The sequence below is a fragment of the Hibiscus syriacus genome, unplaced genomic scaffold (assembly GCF_006381635.1).
Source record: "Hibiscus syriacus cultivar Baekdansim isolate YM2019G1 unplaced genomic scaffold, ASM638163v2 tig00116964_pilon, whole genome shotgun sequence".
NCBI lineage: Eukaryota > Viridiplantae > Streptophyta > Magnoliopsida > Malvales > Malvaceae > Hibiscus > Hibiscus syriacus.
Genome location: NW_024063489.1, coordinates 316,849 through 342,532, shown reverse-complemented (window position 1 = coordinate 342,532; position 25,684 = coordinate 316,849). Strand labels below are relative to the sequence as shown.

Genomic DNA, 25,684 nt, shown 5'->3' with positions numbered 1-25,684 from the left:
AGCATGTGGCAAAGTTAGGAAATAAGTTAAATCAAAATAAGGCATTCTGATAGCTCACTAATCTCATGATGCAAGACTCAATACCCTCACAAAGGATTCACTCATTCCGCTCAAGTGTTTAAGGACAAAGAAACGCTCAAGCCAGAACAAAAGCATTACCATAAGATTGTGATTAAATCCAATCTCCACTAATTTAAATTGAATAAGATGCAAAAGTCAAGAGATCTTTAATCTGGGTTGTAACGTGGCTAAGGTATGGGTAGAGAAAAGGGCCGAAAAAGAAAGGTTTAAAATGTCAAAACAAGATATCAAAATAATTAGGAACAATCCACGAACTAACATGAAGCATAATGAAAAATAAAACAGGGAAAAAGAATAGATGAAAGGCAATTTGTTGAAAACATTTTGATATTTCGATATAACAAATTAAATGAATTTTAAGATTTTCCAAAATGATTTTCTAAGTATATTCGATATAATTATTCGAATATCAAAACATTACTCAAAATATTTCAAAAATCATTTTTAATCCTTACTTAAGTAAAATTAAGTGTTAATCTTAAACAATTTCAAAATAATCTTTCAAAGTATTTCGAACCATTTCAAAACCAAAAATTCTAGATTGCTCAGAGGGAACCGATTCCCCACCAAGGGGGTACCGATTCCCCCCTGAAGGGTTTGGCTCCGAGATTTCCAGAATGCTCAGAGGGAACCGATTCCCCATAGGGGTACCGATTCCCCCCTGTTCAACGATCGAATATTTGAATTTTACACTTAGGGAACCGATTCCCCATAGGGGGTACCGATTCCCCCACGCTCCAAGCTGTTTTATTAATTGTTTTCACACTAAAACGACTATATTATCTTCATTAATTATCCCCAACGTTCAGAAGTGATTCAAGGTGTATTTAAACAAGTTCTGAAGCTCTTGATCAACAAGAAATTAAGAAACAAGAGAAAGCATCAACACCAAGTTTGTACAAATCAGCCATTTTTCCTTTCAATATTCATTTTGCTTTCAAGAACACCATTTGTGCTCATTTGTAATTATCTTTGAGTGTTCTTTTCTTATTCTAGAATTGTGCAAACATCTTACCTTGTGAGGTTTTCTTGTAAGTTTGCAAATTTGTAATCTTCTCTTTGGGAAAAAGAGTGTTCTCAAGAGTTGGGATATACTCTTGAGGGTTTTTGTAAGGTTATCTCTTTGGCCTCAAAAGAAAGAACAAATTAGTGAATTTGTTGGAAAATCCTTAGTGTGGATAGCTAAGGTAGTGGACGTAGACTTTTTTTGAGAAAGTCGAACCACTATAAATCGCTGTGCAATTACTTTCAATTTTTCTACAAAAGCTTCCACGAAATTTTAATTGCCAATTCCACCCTCTGGCCGATTCCATCGATCGATTAACTCAACAATTGGTATCAGAGCCTAACTCATTTGAAGGTTTAATCGCCTCTTGAGTCGATTCGGGAATAGTTATATCGATTATTAAAGTCATCAATGGCCTCCGCTTCAAACTTCGACTCCGGTCTCGATTCGATGCCCGTCAACAAGCCTCCTTTCTTCAATGGAGCTAACTATGCCTATTGGAAGAATAGAATGATGTACTTCATTCAAGCAAGTGACATGGGAGCATGGAATGCTGTAGAAGAAGGATACATCAAACCTCTCACTCATCCAAGGTTGTGGAGTGAAGGAGAGACAATAATGTTCAGCTCAATCCAAAGCCATCCATATTATTTTTGTGCTCTTGGACCAGATGAATACTGAAGAGTTTCATCGTGTATAACCGCCAAAGAAATATGGGACAAGCTTCAAGTCACACATGAAGGTACAGATGAGGTAAAAATCAAAAATTAGTATTCTAAGCTAGATGAAAATTTCAGGATGAAACCAAATGAAGACATCAAAGCTATGACGGATAGATTTTCAACGATTGTCAATGGTATCAAATCATATGGAGAGATCATTTCAAATTAAAAGCTTGTGAGAAAGTTAGTCTACTCCCTCCCAAAATCATAGCAATCAAAGAAGACGACAATCATCGAGTCTAAGGACCTATCGTCCTTAACTCTTGAAGAACTTATCGGTTCACTCCTCACTCATGAGATGATGCTTGAAGATGAGGTGGACCTTGATAAAGTTGAAGAGACACCAAAGGAAAAGGAGAAGAAAAATATTGGAGTTGCTCTCAAATCCACAAAGATGAGAGTGATTCTAATAATGATGATGATGACGAGGAAATGGCATTGTTTGCCAAACGGTTCAGAAAAATGATGAGACCTTACCAAGGAAAATTCAAACGAACGAAGGCCTCAAAAATGAACCAAAAGAGAAGAACCCAATCATTTGCTATGAATGCAAAAAGCCGGGACATGTCAAATATGATTGCCCATAATTGAAGAAAAGGGTCATCAAAGAATATGCACAATGCTCATGTGGCTACATGGAGCGATGAAGAAAGTTCCGATGAAGAGGAACAAAAGTAGCAAACTTGTGCTTTTGATGATTTATCTTATGATGAGTTATTTGAGGAGTACAATGGGTTGGCTTGGATTATGAGAAATTGTTTTTAAAATATAAAAATGATGTTTCAAAATTGAAAAATGAAAACAAACTCATATCCAAAACCAACAACGATCTTGAAAGTAAAATCAAAGATTTGCAAATCAAACTAGAAGAGTTTGAAAAGAAAATTTAGATTTGCAAAATTTACTTTCAAAGATCAATGATGATCAAAAGAAAATTGATGATCTTAAAACTTCTTTTGATAAAGTTGGAACAAAACATTTTGAAAAAGGTGGAAATTCAAAATCCAACTTTGTTAGAAAAAGTTTTAGAAACTACAATCATATGAGGTCCCCAAGAACCTCTAATGGAAAAATCATTAGAAGTATGTGGGTTCCTAAAGAACTCATTACTACTAAAGATAAAATATCCTACACAAATGGATACCTAAGGGGACTAGGATTTGGAAACTAATGAATATGGACCCAAAGAATTTGGGTACCAAAAATCAAAATTAATCTATGTTTGTAGGGAAAGGACACTGCTACAAGGCACGGGAAACAAATTCAAATTCATGGTACCTTGATAGTGGATGCTCAAGACATATGACCGGAGACAAAAGCCGGTTCATTGATCTTAACCCAAATGGAGGAGAAGTGACTTTTGGAGACAATTCAAAAGGTCACATTGAAGGTATTGGTACAATAGGTAATACCTCTTCCATACAAATTAAGAATGTTTATATGTGAATGGATTAAAGCATAATCTATTGAGTATTAGTCAATTATGCGATAAAGGATTCATGTCTTATTTGAAATTAATGGTTGTAAAGTCATTGACATTGCATCTAATCGGATTATGCTTGTTGGTCAGAATAGAAACATTTACATGGTGCATTTAGATTCTATTGATATGACTAATTTATGCCTAGTGCTAAGGATGAGCATGATAGTTGGTTATGGCATAGGAGACTAGTCATGCTAGTATGAGTGTTTTGCAACGGTTAATTCAAGGAGACTTAGTAAGAGGGTTGACTAAGCTTAATTTGATAATGAAAAATCTGTGATCTTGTGCTAAAGGAAAACAAAAGCGAGTTTCTTTTAAATTATTAATGATATCACTAGTAGAGTATTACAATTGATCCATTTATATCTTTTTGGGCCAACTAGAACTACTAGCTTGGGAGAAAACAATATGCATTTGTCTTGGTAGATGACTATTCTAGATACACTTGGGTTCTATTCTTAAGTACTAAAGATGAAGCATTAGAAAATTTCATCACATTTTCAAAAATAATCCAAAATGAAAAAGGTTACTCTATCACTAGTGTTAGAAGTGATCAGGAACTGAGTTTGAAACTGGATTTATTGAGTTTTGTAATTCTAATGGTATTAGCCATAATTTTTTTCACACCTAGAACTCCTCAACAAAATGGAGTTGTTGAGAGGAAAATCGAACTTTAGAAGAAATGGCTAGAACCATGCTTTGTGAAAATAATTTGCCAAAATATTTTTTGGCGGAAGCCACAAATACCACTTGGTATGTTGTAAATCGAGTAATGATTAGGCCAATTTTAAAGAAAACTCCATATGAAATTCTCAAAAATAAAAGCCTACATTAGCTATTTTCATCCTTTGGATGTAAATGTTTTGTTTTAACAACGGTAAAGAAAACCTTGGCAAATTTGATGCTAAAAGTGATGAAGGAATTTTTCTAGGTTATTCCTTAAATTCTAAAGCTTATCGTGTATTTAATAAAAGAACTTTAGTTGTAGAAGAGTCTATACATGTTGTTTTCGATGATAATCCCCTTCCGAGAAAGGATTCTTCTGTTAATGATGATGTAGGTATTGTACAAGCAAATGACGTTAGACATGACGTTGGAGAATCATCATCAAAGGAAGAAACAAAAGATGAGAAACTCATGATCCCCTCGAGAATCCAACCAGTGAAGAAAGGGAAGTATCTTTTCCAAGAGAGTACAACTATGTCAAGGATGGTGAAATTATAGGTGATCCATCAAAAAGGGTAACTACTCGATCTTCTCTTAGAAATATCTGTAATTATGTTGTATTTATTTCATGCATAGAGCCTAAGAACATCAAAGAAGCATTAAAAGATGAACATTGGATTATGGCTATGCAAGAAGAATTAAATCAATTTGAGAAGTAAAGTATTGACATTAGTTGAAAGGCCTAGTAATAAATCTACTGTAGGTACTAGATGGTTTTTAGAAATAACTTGATGAAGTGGTAATATAGTGAGGAACAAGGCTACTTGTTGCTCAAGGCTATACTCAAGAAGAGGGCATAGACTATGATGAAACATACGCTCCCGTAGCTAGGATGGAAGCAATTAGAATGTTATTAGCATTTGCATGTTTCAATGAATTTAAATTATATCAAATGGATGTTAAAAGTGCATTTTTAAATGGTTTATAAAAAGAAGAAGTGTACGTGGAACAACCCCCAGGTTTTGAAGATTCAAATTTTCCGGATCATGTTTTAAAATTGACAAAAGCTCTTTATGGTTTAAAACAAGCTCCTAGAGCTTGGTATGAAAGATTGTCAAATTTTTTAATTGAAAAAGGTTTTTTAAAAGGAAAGGTTGACACTACATTGTTTTTAAAGAGAAAAGGTAAAGATTTATTAGTAGTTCAAATTTACGTTGATGATATAATATTTGGTTCTACTAATGATGTTCTTTGCCAAGAATTTTCTAAGCTAATGCAAAGTGAGTTTGAGATGAGCATGATGGGGGAGCTCTCATTTTTATTGGGACTCCAAATCAAGCAAAGAAAAGATGGCATCTTCATTAATCAAGCTAAGTACGTCAAAGATATGCTCAAGAAGTTTGGACTGGAAAATGGGAAACCTCATAACACTCCAATGAGCTCTTCAACAAAGCTTGACTTAGATGAAGGAGGTAAATGTGTAGATGTTAAATTATATAGGTCAATGATTGGCTCTTTGCTTTATCTAACTGCAAGTAGACCGGATATTATGTTTAGTGTTTGCTTGTGTGCTAGGTTTCAATCATGTCCTAAAGAATCACATTTACTAGCTGTTAAGAGAATATTTAGATACCTTAAGGACACTCCTAGTTTAGGACTTTGGTATCCTAGAGACTCTAGCTTTAGCTTGCATGCCTTTTTTGATGCGGATTATGGAGGATGCAAATTAGATAGGAAAAGCACCTCCGGTACTTGCCAATTCCTTGGAAATATGCTGATTTCTTGGTTTTCAAAGAAACAAAATTGTGTGGCATTATCTACCACTGAAGCGGAATACATTTCAGCCGGTAGTTGTTGTGCACAAGTTTTATGGATGAAATAACAACTTTTTGATTATGGAATTGAAGTAGGTACCATTCCTATCAAGTGTGACAATACTAGTGCTATTTGTCTCACTAAAAATACCATCCAACACTCTAGAACTAAGCACATTGAAATAAGACATCACTTCATTAGAGACCATGTCACTAAGGAAGATGTAGTTCTAGAATATGTTGATACTTTGCATCAATTAGCGGATATCTTTACAAAACCCTTAGACAAGGAAAGGTTTTGGACACTTAGAAGAGAATTAGGTTTAACTAACCTATCTTCACTTAGTGTTTAAAATAATTTAGCACTTTTAATAAATACTGAAAAATGCTTATAATAATAATTTTGATTGCATTCTTGCTATTAGTTAGGGGGAGTTTATGATTCTTAGTGAAAATTAATTTTATGTTCAAATAATGTTTAAAGATTAATTTAATTGTTTGAACATGATTATTTTTCAATATATGAGTTGCCTATACCACTAGAAAAGATTAATTTAGCATTTTATGTGCTTAAAAGTCGGATTTTAGCATTTTGGTGCAGAGGGAATCGATCCCCCCATGAGGGAACCGATTCCCCCTTTGAAGGGGAACCGATTCCCCCCACAGGGGAATCGATACCCCCCTGGGGTTCTATTAAATCGGGCAGAACACCCCCAAAAACCCCAAAACCCTCCTTTTTCTTCTTTTCCGCCGTTCTTCACCTCTAAATCTCTCAAATCTCCATTTTTTGCCTCAAATCAACGATATTAATCGGAATTTGCTTCAAATATCATCTTCTAAACCTGTTGGAATCATTAAATCGTGCAAACAACATCAAAATCCCCTCAATCTTCATCTTTCAAGGTAAATTTTTCTAAACTCTCTATTACATTGATTTTGAACATAGGATAGGTTAAAATAGTGATCGGGCATTGATTGTTTAGTGATTAAAAACTAGATGTTACAACTAATTTCATCAAAAACACAAGAATTTTCCAAAAAAAATTTTTTTAAAAAAAATGTTAATTTTCAAATTATTGTGTTTTGATTAAATTATGTTGTTGTTATGAAAACTATACATATGTTTCTCAAAACCATTTTTTTCAAAGTTTTTCAAAACTTTTCCCATTAGGATGATTAGAGAACCTTGAAATATTGAGGACTCAATTGAGTTTTGGGATTAATTGAATTGCATACATTTATTTTTTAAAATTGCAGGGTATCAATTCTATTCCGATTTCCTAAACCCATGTCCAATCCTAAACGTGCTAGGTTTCATCTAGTCGTTCTAGTCGCAACCAACTCCTCCTCCTATTCCTCAAATCCTATTCCAAATCTTGATCCTAACTTGACTATCCAAAATTCTTGTTTCATCAACCGGGTCCTAAAGATTATCGTTATTGGTTTTACCAATATTTTGACTCATATAAGATTAGGGAAGAACGTATCCCATCTCTTCAAACTATGGTTGATATTAACTTTAAATATCTCCCTATCTTGCACGAATGGAAATTTGATAAACTTTTCGAACTTGAACCCATTGTTTTAGGCTCACGATATAAACGGAATGATAGTGCAAGTGTTCTAGATCTTCATGAGCGTTTTCTTCATCTCATGATCACTTGGTGGTTTCGACCATCCGGGGGTCGTTATTCTACTCTTAGAGCTTTAGACCTTTGGTGGTTGCATTGTTTTGAACACAACATAAAAATAAACCTTTCCGAGATTCTCTTTGATGAGATCGTTGAAACCGTTAACCTAGGCCAAATAAGAAACTCTGTTCTTCACTAGTTTACGGTTGTATCTTAGTATCTCTTTCTAATTTCCTTAACGAGAGCGGGATGGATTAAGGATAAGGAAACCGGGGAATGGGTTCGATCTTCTGCAACTACTCCGGGAGCTAGTTCTTCACGAGCTCCACCCGAAGCTGACGAAGATCTCGAGCTTGAGCAACTAATGCGAGATATCGATGAACCTGAAGCTGAACCTGAGCAGGCCGAGGAGCAGCCCGAAGAGCAAGCACAACAATCGACTCAAATGCCTCCATATTTCAATCTTTTATGAGACATTTGATTACCGATATGCGACCATGGATTCACGCTTTATTTCTATAGAGTCCCATTTATCCACAATGGGAGCTCAACAATTAGAAATTCGTTGGGAAATGCGTGCAAATAATGAAGTAAACAACGCTCGTATTAATGAACTCACTCACGAAATGGCTGCTATGCGAGCCCGTTTTCCTCCTACAGATCCGGATGCTTGATTTTGTGTTTAGCTTAAAAACTTTGAACAAAATGAATATTGTTTCAACATTTTGAATTGTTTGATTTTGTGATTGTTGGATTTTGGATTTATGGATGGTGTGAACTTATATGTTGGTGTGTTTTATTCGTTTGCATCATTTACATCATTATTAGCAATATGACCATTTGCCATATCACATTATTTATGAATTGATTACGGAACTAATGGCTAACGTTTCTTAATTATGATCTTAGCAGCTTATGCATACATACCTAATCAATTGGCTTAATATTTTCATGTTCATTTGAATCTTTTGATTTAACAAAAAGGGGAGAAGTGTTTTAAGTGTGTTTTTAAAAAAAAAATGATAATGGGAGAAGTTAAAGTAAGGGGGAGTAATTTCAAAACTTGATTTCAAAATCTTAAAATTACTAAATGTTTTGTTATATCAAAAAGGGGGAGATTGTTGAAAACATTTTGATATTTCGATATAACAAATTAAATGAATTTTAAGATTTTCCAAAATGATTTTTAAGTATATTCGATATAATTATTCGAATATCAAACATTACTCAAATATTCAAAAATCATTTTTAATCCTTACTTAAGTGAAAATTAAGTTTAATCTTAAAACAATTTCAAAATAATTTCAAAGTATTTCGAACCATTTCAAAGCCAAAAATTCCAGATTGCTCAGGGAACCGATTCCCCCCCCCAAGGGGGTACCGATTCCCCTGAAGGTTTGGCTCCGAGATTTCCAAATGCTCGGAGGGAACCGATTCCCCCATAGGGGTACCAATTCCCCCCTGTTCAACGGTCGAAATATTTGAATTTTACACTTAGGGAACCGATTCCCCATAGGGGTACCGATTCCCCCTACGCTCCAAGTTGTTTTATTAATTGTTTTCACACTAAAACGGCTATATTATCTTCATTAATTATCCCCAACGTTCAAGTGATTCAGGTGTATTTAAACAAGTTCTGAAGCTCTTGATCAACAAGAAATTATAGAGAAACAAGAGAGAAAGCATCAAACACCAAGTTTGTACAAATCAAGCCATTTTTCCTTTCAATATTCATTTTGCTTTCAAGAACACCAATTGTGCTCATTTGTAATTATCTTTGAGTGTTCTTTTCTTGTTCTAGAATTGTGCAAACATCTTACCTTGTGAGGTTTTCTTGTAAGTTTGCAAATTTGTAATCTTCTCTTTGGGAAAAAGAGTGTTCTCAAGAGTTGGGGTATACTCTTGAGGGTTTTGTAAGGTTTCTCTTTGGCCTCAAAAGAAAGAACAAATTAGTGAATTTGTTGGAAAATCCTTAGTGTGGATAGCTAAGGTAGTGGACGTAGACTTTGTTTGAGAAAGTCGAACCACTGTAAATCGATGTGCAATTACTTTCAATTTTTCTACAAAAGCTTCCACGAAATTTTAATTGCCAATTCACCCCCCTCTTGACCGATTCCATCGATCGATTAACTCAACACAATTTAAACAAATCAAATTTTCCTTCTTTTTCTTTTTGCTCGAACAAAGGGTCTATTTTTTTCTCTTTTTTCTGTTGTTCGAAACAAAGAACAATGTACTATTTTTTTACGAAACTATTTTTTTCATTTCCTTTTTTCTTTTTCTTTTTTCTTCGTGGGACAAGAATGATATAAGATCTCACGTCTCGACAAGGGTGTAAAAAGATAGGGGGGGGAAAAGAAAGACTTCGGGTTTAATTTTGTCAGTTGAAAATCAAACAAATGGAAATAAGCTCAAATGTGGTTTACTAAGGGATAAATTAAATGGTATGATTTTTGGGTAATTAAAGAGTTAATCCTAAATACCTCTATCATACTAAAAACATCAAATTCAAGCATGTAATCTCAAGTAGTATTTCACCATAAGTTCTAGAATGCTAAAAACAAGTTTGGTACACACAAAGAAACAGAGAGCAAGAATGAAACATGTATGCTCAATTAGCTCAATCCACACAAAATTGGCTCTATGTATCATTTTATCATCAATTCAACCAATAAACCATGGAATGTCAAAATTTTCATAAAAAATCACTAGTTAGCCAATTAACTATCATGCATCCACTGTTCAACTCAAAGCAATATTAAAGAATTTATCGGAAAAGATTAAAGTAATCAAATAAATACAAGAATATGCAACAAACAACTCAACATATCAAGATCAAAATATCTTAAGTTCAACTATTCGACAAGCGAGGCGAAATTCAACATGCAGTCTCTCCCCCTCACTTAAACCATTTTATCTTAAAATGTAAACTAAAATATAAAGAAAAAGAGAGGGAAAATGAATACTCCCCGATCTAGTAGCGACCGTGGCCGTGGCTACGTCGAGATGAACTGTTGTAGAGTAGAATGTTCGATCGAGAAGCCACCAGAAGATATATTAAAATTTTATGCAAAACAAAAATCAAGAAAAGAATATATCATTCTAAGATTTTATTCTAAAGGAAGTAGACTTGAGAAAAGAACTCAATCAAGCTTTATCATTTTCTCTTTTTTTTTCTTTTTTTTCTCTCACTGTTTGAACCAAAATTGTATTGCTAATTTTTTACTATTCGAATAGTGCACTATTTTTCCGCTCATTCAAATCTGTGTTAATTTTTTACAATATTTTGTTCGAACTTTTCTGCATTGTTTTTTTCCTGCATTGAGTTGTTCGAATCTACTGCGTATTTTTCTGCATTGTTTGAACTAAATCAATTTTTTCTGCACTGTTCAAACAGTGTATTTTGAAATTCTGCTTCCTTTTTTTCCCGGAATGATTCTTCCTTTATTCGCTGCCGCACGATCTCTTCAAGCCTTGGGGTCGGGTTTTCGCCATTTTTTTGGCTTTCGGTTTGAACAATTCTTGATTTCATCTTGCTTAAAATTCAAGTATGAATAACGAGGTACCTGAAAATTCAAAGAAAAATAAAAATAAATTAACAAAATAAAATAAAATTGAAAATAAAAATAAAAATAAAAATAAAAATTGAACAAACAGAAAATAAAAATAAAAATAGACTGCTCCCATAAAGCACTATTTTTAATGTCGTTAGCTCGACGATTAGATTCAGACTATAGGTTCTGAGATAGATGTTTCCTCCACTTTCTGGTCATAGATTAAAACGAGAAAAATAAATCAATCAATAATATGTCGTTAGTCCTCGGTAACGGCGCCAATTTAACGTGATCATTTTTCACGTCAAAATAATTCATTATTTTCAATTAATAAATAATGAAAATTTAATGTAGTAAAAGAGAAATAAGAGTTGATTCCATAGAGACTAAGGAAACTTCTTTATTTATTCGTGCTTTATTTAATGTTTGAGGCAAGAAGTAGATAGAGTAAAATTTGAGTAACGGTGAGAATTTATAGATGAAGAGAAAAAAAAATAGAAGAATAAAAAATATTTAAAATAAGATTAAAAAGAAATTTAAAAGGAAAATTTAATATAGTAAAATCAACCTTAGATATTCGTTTTGATTTAATTTCTTTTGAATCATCGAATTAATTTTTTTTTTTCGACTTTCACGTCGATTAATTTTATACGAGGGAGAAAGTTTAAAAGGTATTGTTGGAGTTTGTGAATATTAATTGGAGAGAAGGGAAGGGTGGCAACTGTGAAATACATGCCAACCTGGTCCTGGCCCTGGCCCTGGCCCTGCTGAGATTTGCAGGTCGTAATTCAATGAAGCGAATTTTCAAGAGACAGCAACCTGTCTGCTTTGTATTGCAGGGTCAGCCGGTAGCTCAAAAGAGTTTTGGGCCTTTCGAATCTTTTAATGGGCTCGTAATAATTGATAAGTCGCCCTCCCTGATCAACCTTGTTGGGTTCAATGTTCACATAAATTCTGGTCCAAAACCATTGGCTGAGCTACCCAAAACAATTACTAGGCCGTTTCCACACTACAAATGGCAAAAGGAGGAGGACCAAAAGACATGATTTTTTTCCACTCACTAGCTGTTGCCAAACATAGGAAGCAAACTATTAGGGTGTTACAAGATCATCAAGGGCATAAGCTGTTAAGGGTATTGTTTCTGGTGCTTCTGTTCAGTTACGAAAGGAGCTTTTTGGTAACCGATGCGATTAAAGATATCAAGGGTGATATTTTTGGACAACAAAAAGATAAATCTGGACATACAGCACTGCTTTTGAAATCAGCTTGCCAATTGTGAGGTAGGGGTACTTGATACACAATTCGAAAAACTCGCAAATAATTCAAAAAAATGACATATTAAAATTTTAATTTTTTAAATCAAATAATATATATATATATATATATATATATGGTTTCATGTACTTAAGATTAATATTTAAGTTTGAATTTGAACTTCAATCGAATTAAGCCTAAGAATATTTCGAGTTTAAATTTTTGAAGCTCGAGTCGAGCTTAAACTTTTGATTTCGAGTCAAGTTTGAAATTTTAAGTTCATGAGCTTTCGATTCGAGCTTTAATTTTTTACTTCGAGTTTGAGTCGAACTTGATAATTTTAAACTTATAAATTTTTCAAATTGAGTAAAATTCAATTTTATATTTTTTAAATCAAATAAAACTCAACGATACTCGAGTTTAACTCCCCTAGTTTACATATAGTCTTAATTAAGGGCAGGAAAAAAAGAGGAGTTTTTCTATTAATAGCGTACTGCTGTTCATAAGCCTTGAAATGCTGCACGTACTGAACACAGCCTGTCCCCAATGAAGTTGTCCACCTACACAAGTCTAACCATCTAGATCCTCATGAATTAGTCAAATTGTAGTTTTCCAGCGCACGTTTGTATAATAGAGTATACAAATTTTTTTAATCCAACGTCGGTCAAGTAAACGAGCCAAATTAGATCATTTTTTTACCCCCAAGGAAAAAAATCATATATTAATAATCTTCGAAAAAAAATTATTAAAAGTCATTACTTAAAAAACCTGGCAATATAGCTTAGAAGATTAAGCACCAAAATGAGAAAGTAACTACTTAACTGTTCACATTAACTAATCCGATTCCTTAAGGTTCACATGATCATCACTATGCCGCCGTTCCAAGAAAGCTGAAGCCAGTAGTCTTGGACATTTCAAATTATTGGTTTGAGCATTAATGGAAGTCATGTTCAAAACACGAGCAAATGAGCTGTAATAACTTTTTGTTTATCTTTGTAAGGTCTATTGCATCGCTCTCTTTCACTATGTTATGGTAACAGGCAACCAATATGAGAACTGCATTTCAACTAAACTAAAGCTTTCATTCAAGTTATTTCCCATTTAATTTCGGGTCCATCAAATCTTTCAAAGTACGATAAATGATGACATTCGTGATGTAGAAAAAGGAAGAGAAATCCCATCTGTTTATCTATTCTTAATAAACAAATATACGTCCATGTCAACTTCTGCTTCACGGAAAATTCAACAAACGGTGGCCCTCGTGGTGGGTCACCATGACAAGTTTTATATAGCGATCTTCTTTATCCAATAAACCAGTATAGAAATAAACAAACCTTTCCCCCCCGTGGGATTGAAGAATCAAATAGTGAAAATTCAGTCAATGAATTCGCTTGGTATTAGAAGGCGGCTGCTTGGTAAGAAAAACTATACTTCCTGCTCTTTCTAGACCCTTTCCTCCTCGTCCTCTACTTTTTGTATATATACTTTATCATTTACGACCTTTTGGTTGTCAGTCTACCGCCTAAAATTTTGACTGTCAATCATACAGGGGGCTTTAGAAAGGGAAAAAGGAAATGGAAGTGGTGATACCAGTTATGGATTTTGATTTCAACAGCGCTAGATCATCTCCTCGTTCAACTGCTCCTTCTACACCTACAGGAGCCGGTGGTGGCTGCTTCTTCAGTGCTCCGAATAGTCCCACGAGACTGTCCGATTTTTATCGAGAATTTGACAGATTTTCCTTGATGGGTGACTGGCAAAGCAGCAGAAGAAACAATTCTTTGGCGATTCCTTTTGATTGGGAAGAGAAACCAGGTACACCGAAATCACCAAGAGGAACAAGAAATGAGAAGGAGGTGGAGGAGGTTGCAGATGATTTTGCTTTTGATTTTAGCGAGGCCTTGGAGAAAACATCTCTTTCAGCTGAAGATCTGTTTGATGGAGGGAAAATCAAGCCCTTGAAGCCACCACCTCGGTTACAGGTGGAAGAGTATAACCAGAAAAGCCCACTTTTATCATCCCCACGCTCGCCGAAATCACCGTTTTCCCAAGGCAGAAAGTTCATCCGTGAAGCTTTTTCACCGAGAAAGAAAAGGGAACATGACCCTTTTGCAACTGCTATTCAAACCAGTCGAAATCAAACAGATGACCTCAGAAGAGGAAGAGAAAGAGTTCAAGATTTAAATCAAACAGATGACCACAGAAGAGGAAGAGAAAGAGTTCAAGATTTATCCAAGAATTCAAGCCGTAGAGCAACAAGATCACTTTCGCCTTACAGAGTCTCGGCGTATCCCTGGGAAGAAGAAGAGAAACAAAAGCAAAACGAAAGCACCGCTAACAAGCCATTGCCATTGAATTCGAAGCCTTCGCTTTCTTCAAACAAAGGCTCTTCCAGAAAATGGAGATTAAGAGATATCTTCTTGTTTAGAAGTGCATCCGAGGGACATGCAACAGATAAAGACCGATTCAGGAAGTACTCGTCAAGCTTTTTCAAGAAACCCGAAGATAACAAGAAATCAAGCTTGAAATCCAGGGAGAACTCTGGTTCGGGTGGATCTAGAAGGAAAGTGTCAGCTCATGAGCTGCATTACACAGCGAACAAAGCAGTATCTGAGAACATGAAGAAGAGGACTTTCTTGCCATACAAACAAGGTATTTTGGGAAGATTCGCGTTCATTCCTTTTTCCAGTTGATTCTAAACACATAGGAGTTCGTCGACTGTTAATTAATATAGCAAGTGATTCATTTGTTTGTTGTAAAGATTATACTTCAATCTGTTTGTACCTATAAAGTGCAGTATTCGTATGAAGAACCAATCATTGGTGATTTGTGATCAATATAATTTTTGTTTGGCCATCTCATCACAACTTCAATTAAAATATCCACCGCCGTTTGAATTCTCCGATACCATATAATAAAACAATATATATATATATATGCTATCAAGGCGTGTGTATCTAGGGATGTACATAGATCCGAATCCGACAGATTTCGATTCGATCTGGTTGGGTCAGATTTTTTTTAAAATGTAGTGTTCAGGTCGAGTTGGGTTCATGTTTAGGGTGAAAAATACCCGACATGACCAAAAAAAAAATATAATTTTACCTTATATATTCAGAAATAATTATAATAATATTTCTCTATATATTATTATTTTTAATTAAATCATTGTTTTTATTGACTAAAAATAATATTTTATTATTATTTCGGACCGGTCGGACTAAGTTAAGATTTTATTTTAAAAAATCGGGTCAAATTCTAATCGGGTAGAGGAGTCATTGTTCTCGAATCGAATCGGGTGGACCAAAAATCCGACCCGACTCCCATCCCTATGTGTACCATCCTCATATAAGCAACAATGATGGATAAGAGGAAAAAAAGAGTCGAACAAAAACCATGGTATGCTCTCTTACTACATAATAAAAATTTAAAAAATTTGACCAGAACTTCATTACTGACGTGTTCATATTTTATAAAAAATCATTATCTTATTTAATAATTTAAATTAAATATTATAATATATATATTTTTAATTTAACTCATTATATTTGTAATGTTAAAATCTATATTTTAAATTTTAATTAAAAAAATTAATATCTCATTTTATTATACTATAATCTTTTACTTACAATTTTATATTTTTCAACTAATCGTTAATATTAACAATCGATCCATTTAAATTTAATATTTTAATATAATTTATTTTATTTATAATATTAAGATTCTAACTTATTTTTAATAATATTTTACCTTTTATTATTATTATTATAATTATTATTTTATATATATATATATATATATATATATATATATAATAGATGAATGAACAGATTGAAATTATTATCAGACATCAAATTACTAATAAAATAATGGAGCAAGAGCCACACGTTACGTACAACTTGAAGCAACGTGAGATGGGACGACGGTCCCATGATTGGCAAAATAATTACAAACCAGAGCCAAGAGCAATGCATTTTCATTATAATCATTTTCGTATGGTTTGAGGTAAAGTTTTGTTTTTTTAACATCAATTAACTTTTTTTTATTTTTTAAGTGAATGATAATCATCTTTAATTATTATGATACTGACATGATAATTTATATTTACTAACATAGTAATCTACATATGAATAATAACTTGAAAGAGTGCTTTAATTAATATATTTTTTTAAATATGAGGGTTTAATTAATTTTTTTATAACCCTTCAAATAAAACATTAAAAAATTTAAATTATTAAAAATCATTTTAAAAATAATTATAAAGTATTAATAAAGTTGAACACTTTTATCGAAAAATTCTTTATTTGTCTTTAGTGAGCATGAGTCTATTATTATTCTTTCGACATTTTCAATAGAATGAACTATACATTAGAGTAACAATGAATTTTGGAATTATTCCTTAATTTTATAAATGATAAACAAAAGACAATAAAAAGTTAATAAAAATGTTTATTCTTTTAAAAAATATATCTTATTTTTTATTATTTTTAATATATATTTTAAATTTCTAAAACTTAAATATGCACAAAACTCTCCTGATTTGGATATACTCGTGTCAAACTTAATTGATTCAATCTGAACAAAAGAACAAAGAGGTAGAAATAAAATCACATAGGGGAGTTGGGAAAAAGTAACTGGGAGTCATTTTCAAATGATATATCTGGTTTTTTCACGCCCAAAACACAGCTCATCTATCATTTCAGCTTAGCTTTATTCACAAGAGGTTTTTAAATTTTATTTTATGATTAATATTCCAACACAGTGTCAAGACTTGGACCATATTGTTGTAATAAGTCATTGGACCAACTCTAATCAATCTGGGGTCATTCACCAAAAGCAGATTTGTAACATATATCAATCTATAAATTTTGAGTTACTATCGGGTTTAGATACGGCAGTTTATTACAGTAGTTCATAACCATGGTTAGCCATTTGTTGAGATAAACGTACATAATTCTTATTATTTGACAACGACCTGTCTTGTTTTGACATGCTCCTAAACATAAGCGGTAAGTATTAAGTACTTTGTAAGGCAGCCATTAAGAGATCATGTTAGGAAGAATTAGAAAGCTTGATGTGCTACTTAAGGGGGGAATTCTGCAACTACCTGATTGATTGAGTTGCTTAAAATTCAAACGATGGGAGAAAAAAAAACTTTAGTTGTAAGCTAGGACGGAGTGCACTTCTAATACAAAGACATTAGCAATTATTACATTAAGAAATAAAAATGAAGGAATTCTCAAAAGGACAGTTGTGCTGCTGCCTGAAAGGCCTCTATCAAATGCGACCATGGTTCCCCATCACAACAAAGAAGGATAAAAGAAAAGTCGGTTCCATTGCCATGGATAAACAGTAGAGAAAGATTGAGCCTAATGCAGCTCAATAATTAGTGAGTTTGTGATGGGGTTGGGAAAAGCACAAATCAAGAGATGATGATGCCCTATTAATGATCAGAGATGCACACGCTAGAAAACCCAACACTACCCCTCTTTTTTGCCATCTTTTTAATCATCCCATTTCTTCCCCACAACTTGTGGTCCGACCTCCCTTTCTTATCGTATTCAAGTTCAACTCCCTCATCTTTTTCATCACTAAACTTGGTCACATCAAGCTTTAATCTCACTGTTTTATCCTTTTAGTCTCTCTTCTCCTCACTTCTCTTCCCTTCCCCACCTCAAAGATTCCAAGGACAATCAAATCCATGTGACTCGCCACCTGCCTAGCTCACTCCTTTTACTTTCTATGCCAGACCCCTCCTTATTTTTCCCTCTATGTAGTTCAACCCTTGCGGTTCAACTTAGAATAGCTTCCTTCTAGCTTCTTCATTTGGTTACTACTTCAAACAAAGTCCAACAATGCCAACGGTTCACTCTAGTCCGTATTTGCAAATGGACAATCCGGCAATACTGTCTTTGCTTCGGCCTACTCCCGGAGAGAAGCCCCGTAAGTCCAGTGGTGGTGGTCTCATGCGTATGTTCAACCGCTTCCCCATGTTAACCTCAGGCTGCAAGATGGTTGCACTGTTGGGTAGGCCTAGGAAGCCTTTACTCAAGGACAGTGCTACCACAGGTACGATTTTTGGCTACCGTAAAGGCAGAGTTTGCTTAGCAATACAGGATGATCCCCATTGCGTGCCCATGTTTGTCATCGAGCTACCGATGCTTGCCAGCTTGCTTCAAAAGGAAATGGCGTCTGATATGGTCAGAATAGCCCTGGAGAGTGAGACCCAGACTCACAAGAAGAAACTGCTGGAAGAGTTTGTGTGGGCGATCTACTGTAATGGAAGGAAAGTGGGTTACTCCATCAGGAGGAAACAATTGTCCGACGATGAACTTCACGTTATGCAGCTCTTGCGAGGCGTGTCGATGGGTGCCGGGTTTTCAATTGCTATTCAATGATGGAAAGAAACAGATCACCATGGCTATACTGTGTTGAACGTCCCATGGTTGAAGCTAGCTCATAGTTTTGCGGTAGATGCCAAAACCTTAATTAGCTGCTCTGTCACTTTCATGTAATTGAATGCCGATGTAATCTCCTGTTTCTGCCTTGAGAATAAGATTGAATGCCAGGTCCCCGTCGTCTCCAACTGCACAATGAACATATCTAATTCATTAATGACCAATTTTTTTTAATTCCTTATTCAACTGCTGCGAATTCTGCAGATAACTTTGTCAGAAATGAAAAGGTATATTAGGTTAGGTTTGATGGTTAATGTAATAGCTGGATTCTAAGCATTCACTTTCATAGGCATATATTCTTGCCAGCTCGCCCTTCATTTGCCAAACATATATGTTGAAATCTTCTGCCGACGATATTGTTTCACAATCTGTCAATTCTGAATTGATTTGATTATAAGTTGGAACAAATTTCAACAAGAAAATATTCAGTCCATTGAATTTACTATGTATATATATATAAGCAGCTGACAGCTATGAAAGGTGGGGCAGGGAGAAAGGAACTACCGCTACAACAGAATAATTAAGCAAAGACAATAAAGGAAATGAAACCTGATAAAACAAAGAAACTAGACAACAGTCAGATATTGAAAAAATCCCAACAAGAAAATGATCAGTCCTTTGAAATTACAACATGTCGTGAGTTTCTAAGAAATAAATGAATCATGCAACAACTTTTAATCGGTTTAGCTTGTGGAGTTGCAAACAAATTACACTATTAGTGTATCATTTAATAATTTATTGATATTATATTTGATAGAAATATTATTTATTTTTTTACACAAGTTAACAATAAATATTACTTTGAATAAACAACTTTTTGAGTCATTCAATTTTGTTTGTATCTTCATTTTGATCTCTCAATTTTAAAATTTACAAATCATGATCAATTTTCGAATTTTACTATTTTTTGTCTTTAAACCGTTGAATCTTCAATGTCAACATCAAAATTTGTAACTTCATGATCAACTTTGTTTGTATTTTTATTTTCGGTTCGATTTATTTTTGGTACAGGTTGATTTTAGTTTGTATCTATATCGGTCCATTTAAATATCGATCTAGTTTGATTCAATTCAATTTGTTTCAGATTTTAAATCAAATTTAGCCCATCATATTCGAATTGATATTAAATCATGAATTAGATAAATCGATTCGAATAATCTAGTTAAGACCAAGTTTATCAGCTCTATAAAAAAGTTTTAAGAGAATTCAAGTAAGTGTAAAAGTCCTTATATGGCTAGTTTGAAGTGGGGAAATTAAGAGTACATGTATGTATCTATTATTAATGCTTGAACCTGAATCGGACAATTTGGAGGCTACACCGGCCCATATATGGAGTATAGAGTATACCCAAAAGGGAACTGAAACCATCGCCTTATTGGACCTTACAAGATGACCAATGAGGGGGGGGAACCAGATCCAACACCATTTTTCATATGGATGCAAACAAATGTCTATCCATTTCACCCAAATACTTTAAACCCCTCAAAAATTGCTTTATACTGCATAAAGATTCTACAACGCTCATCGAGCATATAACTACGGTTAACGATAAACATCATTAAATTAATTTATAAAACGTTAAATTATAAAGAATAAAACATATAATTATAAATTAGTTAAAAATTCTAAATGTACTTTAATTAAAATACAATATTTATAAAACATTAGTTTTTATAATATTATTTTAATTATAATTAGATCAAATATTAATTTGAGAAATTTATAAACCCTAATTTCTTTTTATAGCTTTGAAGCCACTGATGCTGCTACTGTCATCGCCGCCACCGATATCATCTTTCGCCCTAGATTTAGTTTTTGTCGTTCGCCAGTGCTAAAAGATGATATCGGTGGAGATGGCGATAGAGACAACGGGAGCTTCAAATCTATGAAAATAAATTAAGGTTTATAAATTTCTCAAATTAATATGTAATCTATTTATAATTAAAATAATATTATAAAAAAAATATTTTATAAATATTTTATTTTAATTAAATTACATTTATATTTTTAACTAATTTATAATTATACGTCTAGTATTTTTATAATTTAATATTTTATAAATTAAATTAGTGATAATCATCGTTGACTGTGCTCATCTGTACTCATTGAGAGTGACATCATCATCTCATACTGAAGCAATAAATAATTAAATACAAGGATAGGTAATTGACTTCATCTTGATCCCACAAGGATGGTTAATACGATATTTAAAATAAAATTAAGTTTAATATTTTTAATTATATATTTTCTTTCTATATTTATAATTCAATGATAAATATATTAAAATATATTAAAAATAAATTAGACTTACACAATTAAAGTAAATATATAATTCTACTAATTCGTTCAATATTTTAGGAATTTATTTGACAAATTAAATGTTATAATATAATATAATATAATATTAGAATTTCATTTTATTTTCTTTTTAACTATATCTCAATAAACTATATTATAGATTTATATTTATTTCTATAAATTTATATATAAACATACATAAATTGATAATTAAAAATATTGTTAAAATTATTTTTAATAAATAATCTAAAATAAAATATTTAATTCAGTAATGTATGAGTTTATCTCGATGCAAATATTATGAATATATATATATATATATATATATATATATATATATATATATATATATATATATATATATATATATATGGGTAAAGTATATAAATGGTCATTGAATTTTTCAGGCGTCAAACATTTAATTTATTTACAATGTAGTCCTCAACGTACCCGGTCGTTTCACTGCCGCTAGAAGATGATGATGTGGCACGTGAGGAAACCGTTTGCAGCTGAATAAAACCTCAATTGAATCAGTCTAAAAATAGCAAACCCGATTTTGTTCCCCAAATTGAAACCTTAAACCCTAAAAAACAAAATTCCTCTTATTCTATTTGTTTGGTCAACAATTGCAAGCAACGGATACACCACCAAATGCAATCCCGACTTGTTTTTGTGGAATGTAAGCTATTTTACGCACAACTTGGACTAATAAGACTGATGGAAGGAGATTCTTTTGATGCGTTAATTATGGGCATTCTAGGAGAAATTGTAGTTTCTTTGTTTGGTATGATCTCCCATTGAATCCACATTCACGTACTATTATCGTTGGTTTGCTAAGGAAAATGAGAACCATGGAGAGAGGAAGAAGGCTTGAGTGAGTGATTTGGGTGGTTTGTTTGGGGATTTTGTTGTTGTTGTTGATTATGTTGGGGTTAATTGGTGGGGAAATTTAGCATTTAGGGTTATGTTTTAAGCATTTAGGGTTGTTACTTCAAGTTCAATTTGATATTGTAGATTTTGAGAATATATTATGAATTTGGGGTTGAGTATGTAATTGAAGTATTTTAGAATTTGGGGTTTAGAATGTAATTGATGATTGTATTGCAAATTTTAAAAGTTTGGGACCTAAATGCAAGTGCCTAAAAAGTTTAGTGATCATTTGTATACTTAACCCTATATATATATATATAAGAGATCAACCATGTAAGATGTAACCACTGGATTGAGCAGTACAAAAAGGACAAAACAGCCAATCTTACGTGGATTGAGCTAACCCAGCCGAACTCCAAAAAGGACCGAAAACCAACCGGCCGATGGATGGGAAGAAAATATGAATGGGCCCTCTTTGATACGGAATCAAGTGGCTCAGAATCTGTTTCATCACTTAAGAAAACAAATCTTATATAATATTCTCAATTTAGGTCCCACTAATACAACCTTCAGTTGCCAATTGTTACTGCTCTCTTTACTCGAGTGACGTACTTGAAACCACGGGCCGAGCCATGTCGACGAAAGTGACACCTTGAATTTTTTTCTTAAAGAATTATAAATTTTATATAAAAATATTTACAACAAAGTATACCTCACTTTAAAATTTCTTATACCATTTTTAAAAATTATAAATTATATTTTAAAAATTATAAATTATCTTTTAAATTCTTATCTAATTTAAATTTTTAGCTTGGTTATTATTAAAATATTAATTTTTTCTCATAAATTTTAATTAAAATAAGTTTAATACTATTTTTAAAAAAGAAATTATAAACAATTAAATACTACATAAAAAACTATTAACTTAGATACTTTAATTCATAAGTTCTAGTTTTTTTATTTAAAGTGTTTTTCTAATTTTTCTTTGAAATTACCGGGCTTAGATAGAGACCTAGTGTTGTCACCTGTTTTTATTTTATTTTTTCTTAATATTCTTTTGATTTAGTTATATATATCATTTCCGTTTTTATCTTTTTTGTGTATTACTAAAGTGTTTTTTTTAGAGAAAATAACTTCAGTGACCAAAAATCCCATATAATATACGATTTTAATCAACTTTTTTTCGGATTTGCCAAAATGACCAACAAAATCGCAATGCGATCGTTAATTCGCAATGCGATCGCTAATTCGCAACGCGATCTCCATTATCGCAAATCAGTTTTCAGATTCGCAACGCGATTATGACTATCGCAATGCGATTTTCCAATTTCGCGTTGCGATTTTCCCAATTCGCAATGCGAATAAGTAAATCGCAATGCGAATTTGGAAAATCGCAATGCGATACTGACTATCGCAATGCAATTTTCCTAATTCGCATTGCGGTTTACGTATTCGCGTTGCGATTTTCATAATTCGCATTTGCGAATTATGAAAATCGCAACGCGAATACGTAAATCGCAATGCGAATCTTACCATCGCAATGCGATTTACATAGCGCCATTCGTATTAACGCGTATTTTTTTTTCAAATTCCAAACACGAATTTTTTCTTAATAAATCGGAAACTGAACCGTCTACAGTAATCGCAACTCATAACCTCAAACCTAAAATCACAACACTCAGTCCCATCTCCATCTCTCACTCTCTACGGCGAAATCCGTCCCCATCTCCGAAGATTTCCGTCCCCATCGCCGGCGAAATCCCTCACAACCATTCACAGTCAAAAAATCACTCACAATCATTCAGAAATGGAAAATCAACCTCCGAGGGTTAGTTTTGTTTTATTTTTATTTTGAAATTTTTGCATTATTTTAGGTTTTTCATATTGAGATTGATGATAAGTTTACTGATAATTTCAATAATAGATTAACCATTTCACTTAGATTTCTTATTAAATTCATTCGATTGCTGCCAATACTGCTAAACTGTTTAGCCTGTGAAGTTAGTATTTGTCTTTTGGTTGAAGTAATGCAGAAGAAGAATAGTTTCGAGAATGAAAATCGCAACGCGAAACCAAAATCGCATTGCGATTTTCATTTCGCGTTGCGATTCTCTCGTTGCGATTTTCATTTCGCGTTGCGATTTTCATTTCGTGTTGCGATTCTCTCATTGCGATAGTCATTTCGCGTTGCGATTCTCTCGTTGTGATAGTCATTTCCGCGTTGCGATTCTCATTATCTCGTTGCGATTTTCATTTCAACCAAAAGATAAAACAGTGTTGCAAATTTTAGTTTCAAGAATAAACTACTATTTATGTTTATTGTTTTTGGTATATCTTGACAGTGTAGTTTTTGGTATATCTAACTTGGTATGTTTATTGTTTTTGTAGAACATTTTTTCGGCTTCATTGACATTAAGGAATAAAGTTAGCCTAGCCACTACAATTGCTTCGAAGCTTTCACCTGCACAAAGAGAAAATTGTTTGAGGAAACCTGCTTCGGGCCATGGCTGAGAGTACAGCATCCTGGTGGAGATGCTAATTTAACCCATTTGTGGCTTCAGACCATGACTAGCGATCTACCCGACAGTATACAACGTGGTGAGGAAGAGATATGGTTTCATTTTCCACCGGCGTATACTTGTTTTGGGCGGAAGGAGTTCTGCTTAATCACTGGTCTACGATTCGGACACGATGATGTAGGCCGGTACACTCGTCATATCACCCGCCCATCATGGTTATCCAGGGTTTTTCCTGATGAGTCAATAGAGAAGCCGAACTTACACGTCGACGACATGAAGAAATTGTTTAATAAGAAAAGATGATTTTACTCGGATGAATGACGTCGATGTTGTCCGAGTATGCCTTCTACTACTTTTGTATGCCGGCTTTTTAGGCAGAGAGGCCAGACAACCTATTCCTCAGGAGCTAATATTATTGGTAGAGGACCTAAATGCATGGAATCTATTTTCGTGGGGTTCGTATATATGGAAAGCTACCTGGACTAAGTTGTCGTCTGCCTTTGATGACCGCAAAAGTTTGCGGGGCGATGGGTCGAAATACACTTTGTCAGGCTTTGTTTGGGCCTTTAAGGTAAGAATTTCTATATAATGTTTTCAAAATTATAATTAATTATTTAACAATTACTAATGTTTGTTATTATATTGTTTGTAGATTTGGATATTCGAGGCCTTTCCCGCCATGAAGACATATGCAATAAAAACTTCAAATGATATTCCCATGGCTATTTCCTGGAAGAGGAAACGTCTGTTGGATTGGGAAGACTTAATACCATATGCGACAATAAATAATGTAAGTTAACACAAATACTATCATATATAAACAAGTTATTAATAGTAGACGTTTAACTTTGTTTGAGTTTTTATATTTTAGGAGGCCAACATTCCATTAATGAGACTGACACCCACGGAGGCTGAGCTTGCCACTGATTGGTGGCAAGCTAGTCAGCGTTTTCTTGATGGCACGAATGATGAGCAGCCTCCACTTCCTCCACTTCGAGAGCCATCACCTCACCCAGAGCCATCACCTGATCGACCCGACTATACACCTCTACAACGAGAGCCATCACCTATCTCGTCACATCATCGAGCCTCTTCTCCACCATCACCTCATGATAGGCGACCGGCAAAGATGCCACGACTTCTATCTCCCTGTTCTCCACCTCCACGGGATGAGTCAAGGGAGTTACGTGATGAGGTCAATGCCTTGCGTGAGGAGATCGGTACTCTACGCGATAACGATGGTGCATGGCGTGTGGAGGTGTCTACTTTACGTGGTGAGGTTGCCGCTCTACGTGAGATGGTAGTATCGTTGCAGAATGAGGTTCATA

General features: G+C 33.7%; 2 protein-coding genes across 2 annotated transcripts; both read left to right on the top strand.

Moving 5' to 3' along the window:
- The first annotated feature begins 13,707 nt into the window (after window positions 1-13,707).
- LOC120191061 lies at window positions 13,708-15,062 on the top strand. The gene is made up of 2 exons (XM_039194068.1): window positions 13,708-14,347; window positions 14,396-15,062. The coding sequence occupies exons 1-2, from the start codon at window positions 13,786-13,788 to the stop codon at window positions 14,902-14,904; spliced, it is 1,071 nt and encodes a 356-aa protein (XP_039049999.1). The 5' UTR covers window positions 13,708-13,785; the 3' UTR covers window positions 14,905-15,062.
- A 2,657-nt stretch (window positions 15,063-17,719) lies between these two features.
- LOC120190909 (protein MIZU-KUSSEI 1-like) lies at window positions 17,720-18,609 on the top strand. Its single transcript, XM_039193940.1, has one exon. It carries the CDS (start codon window positions 18,067-18,069, stop codon window positions 18,607-18,609), a length of 543 nt encoding a protein of 180 aa, XP_039049871.1. The 5' UTR covers window positions 17,720-18,066.
- Window positions 18,610-25,684: the final 7,075 nt, after the last annotated feature.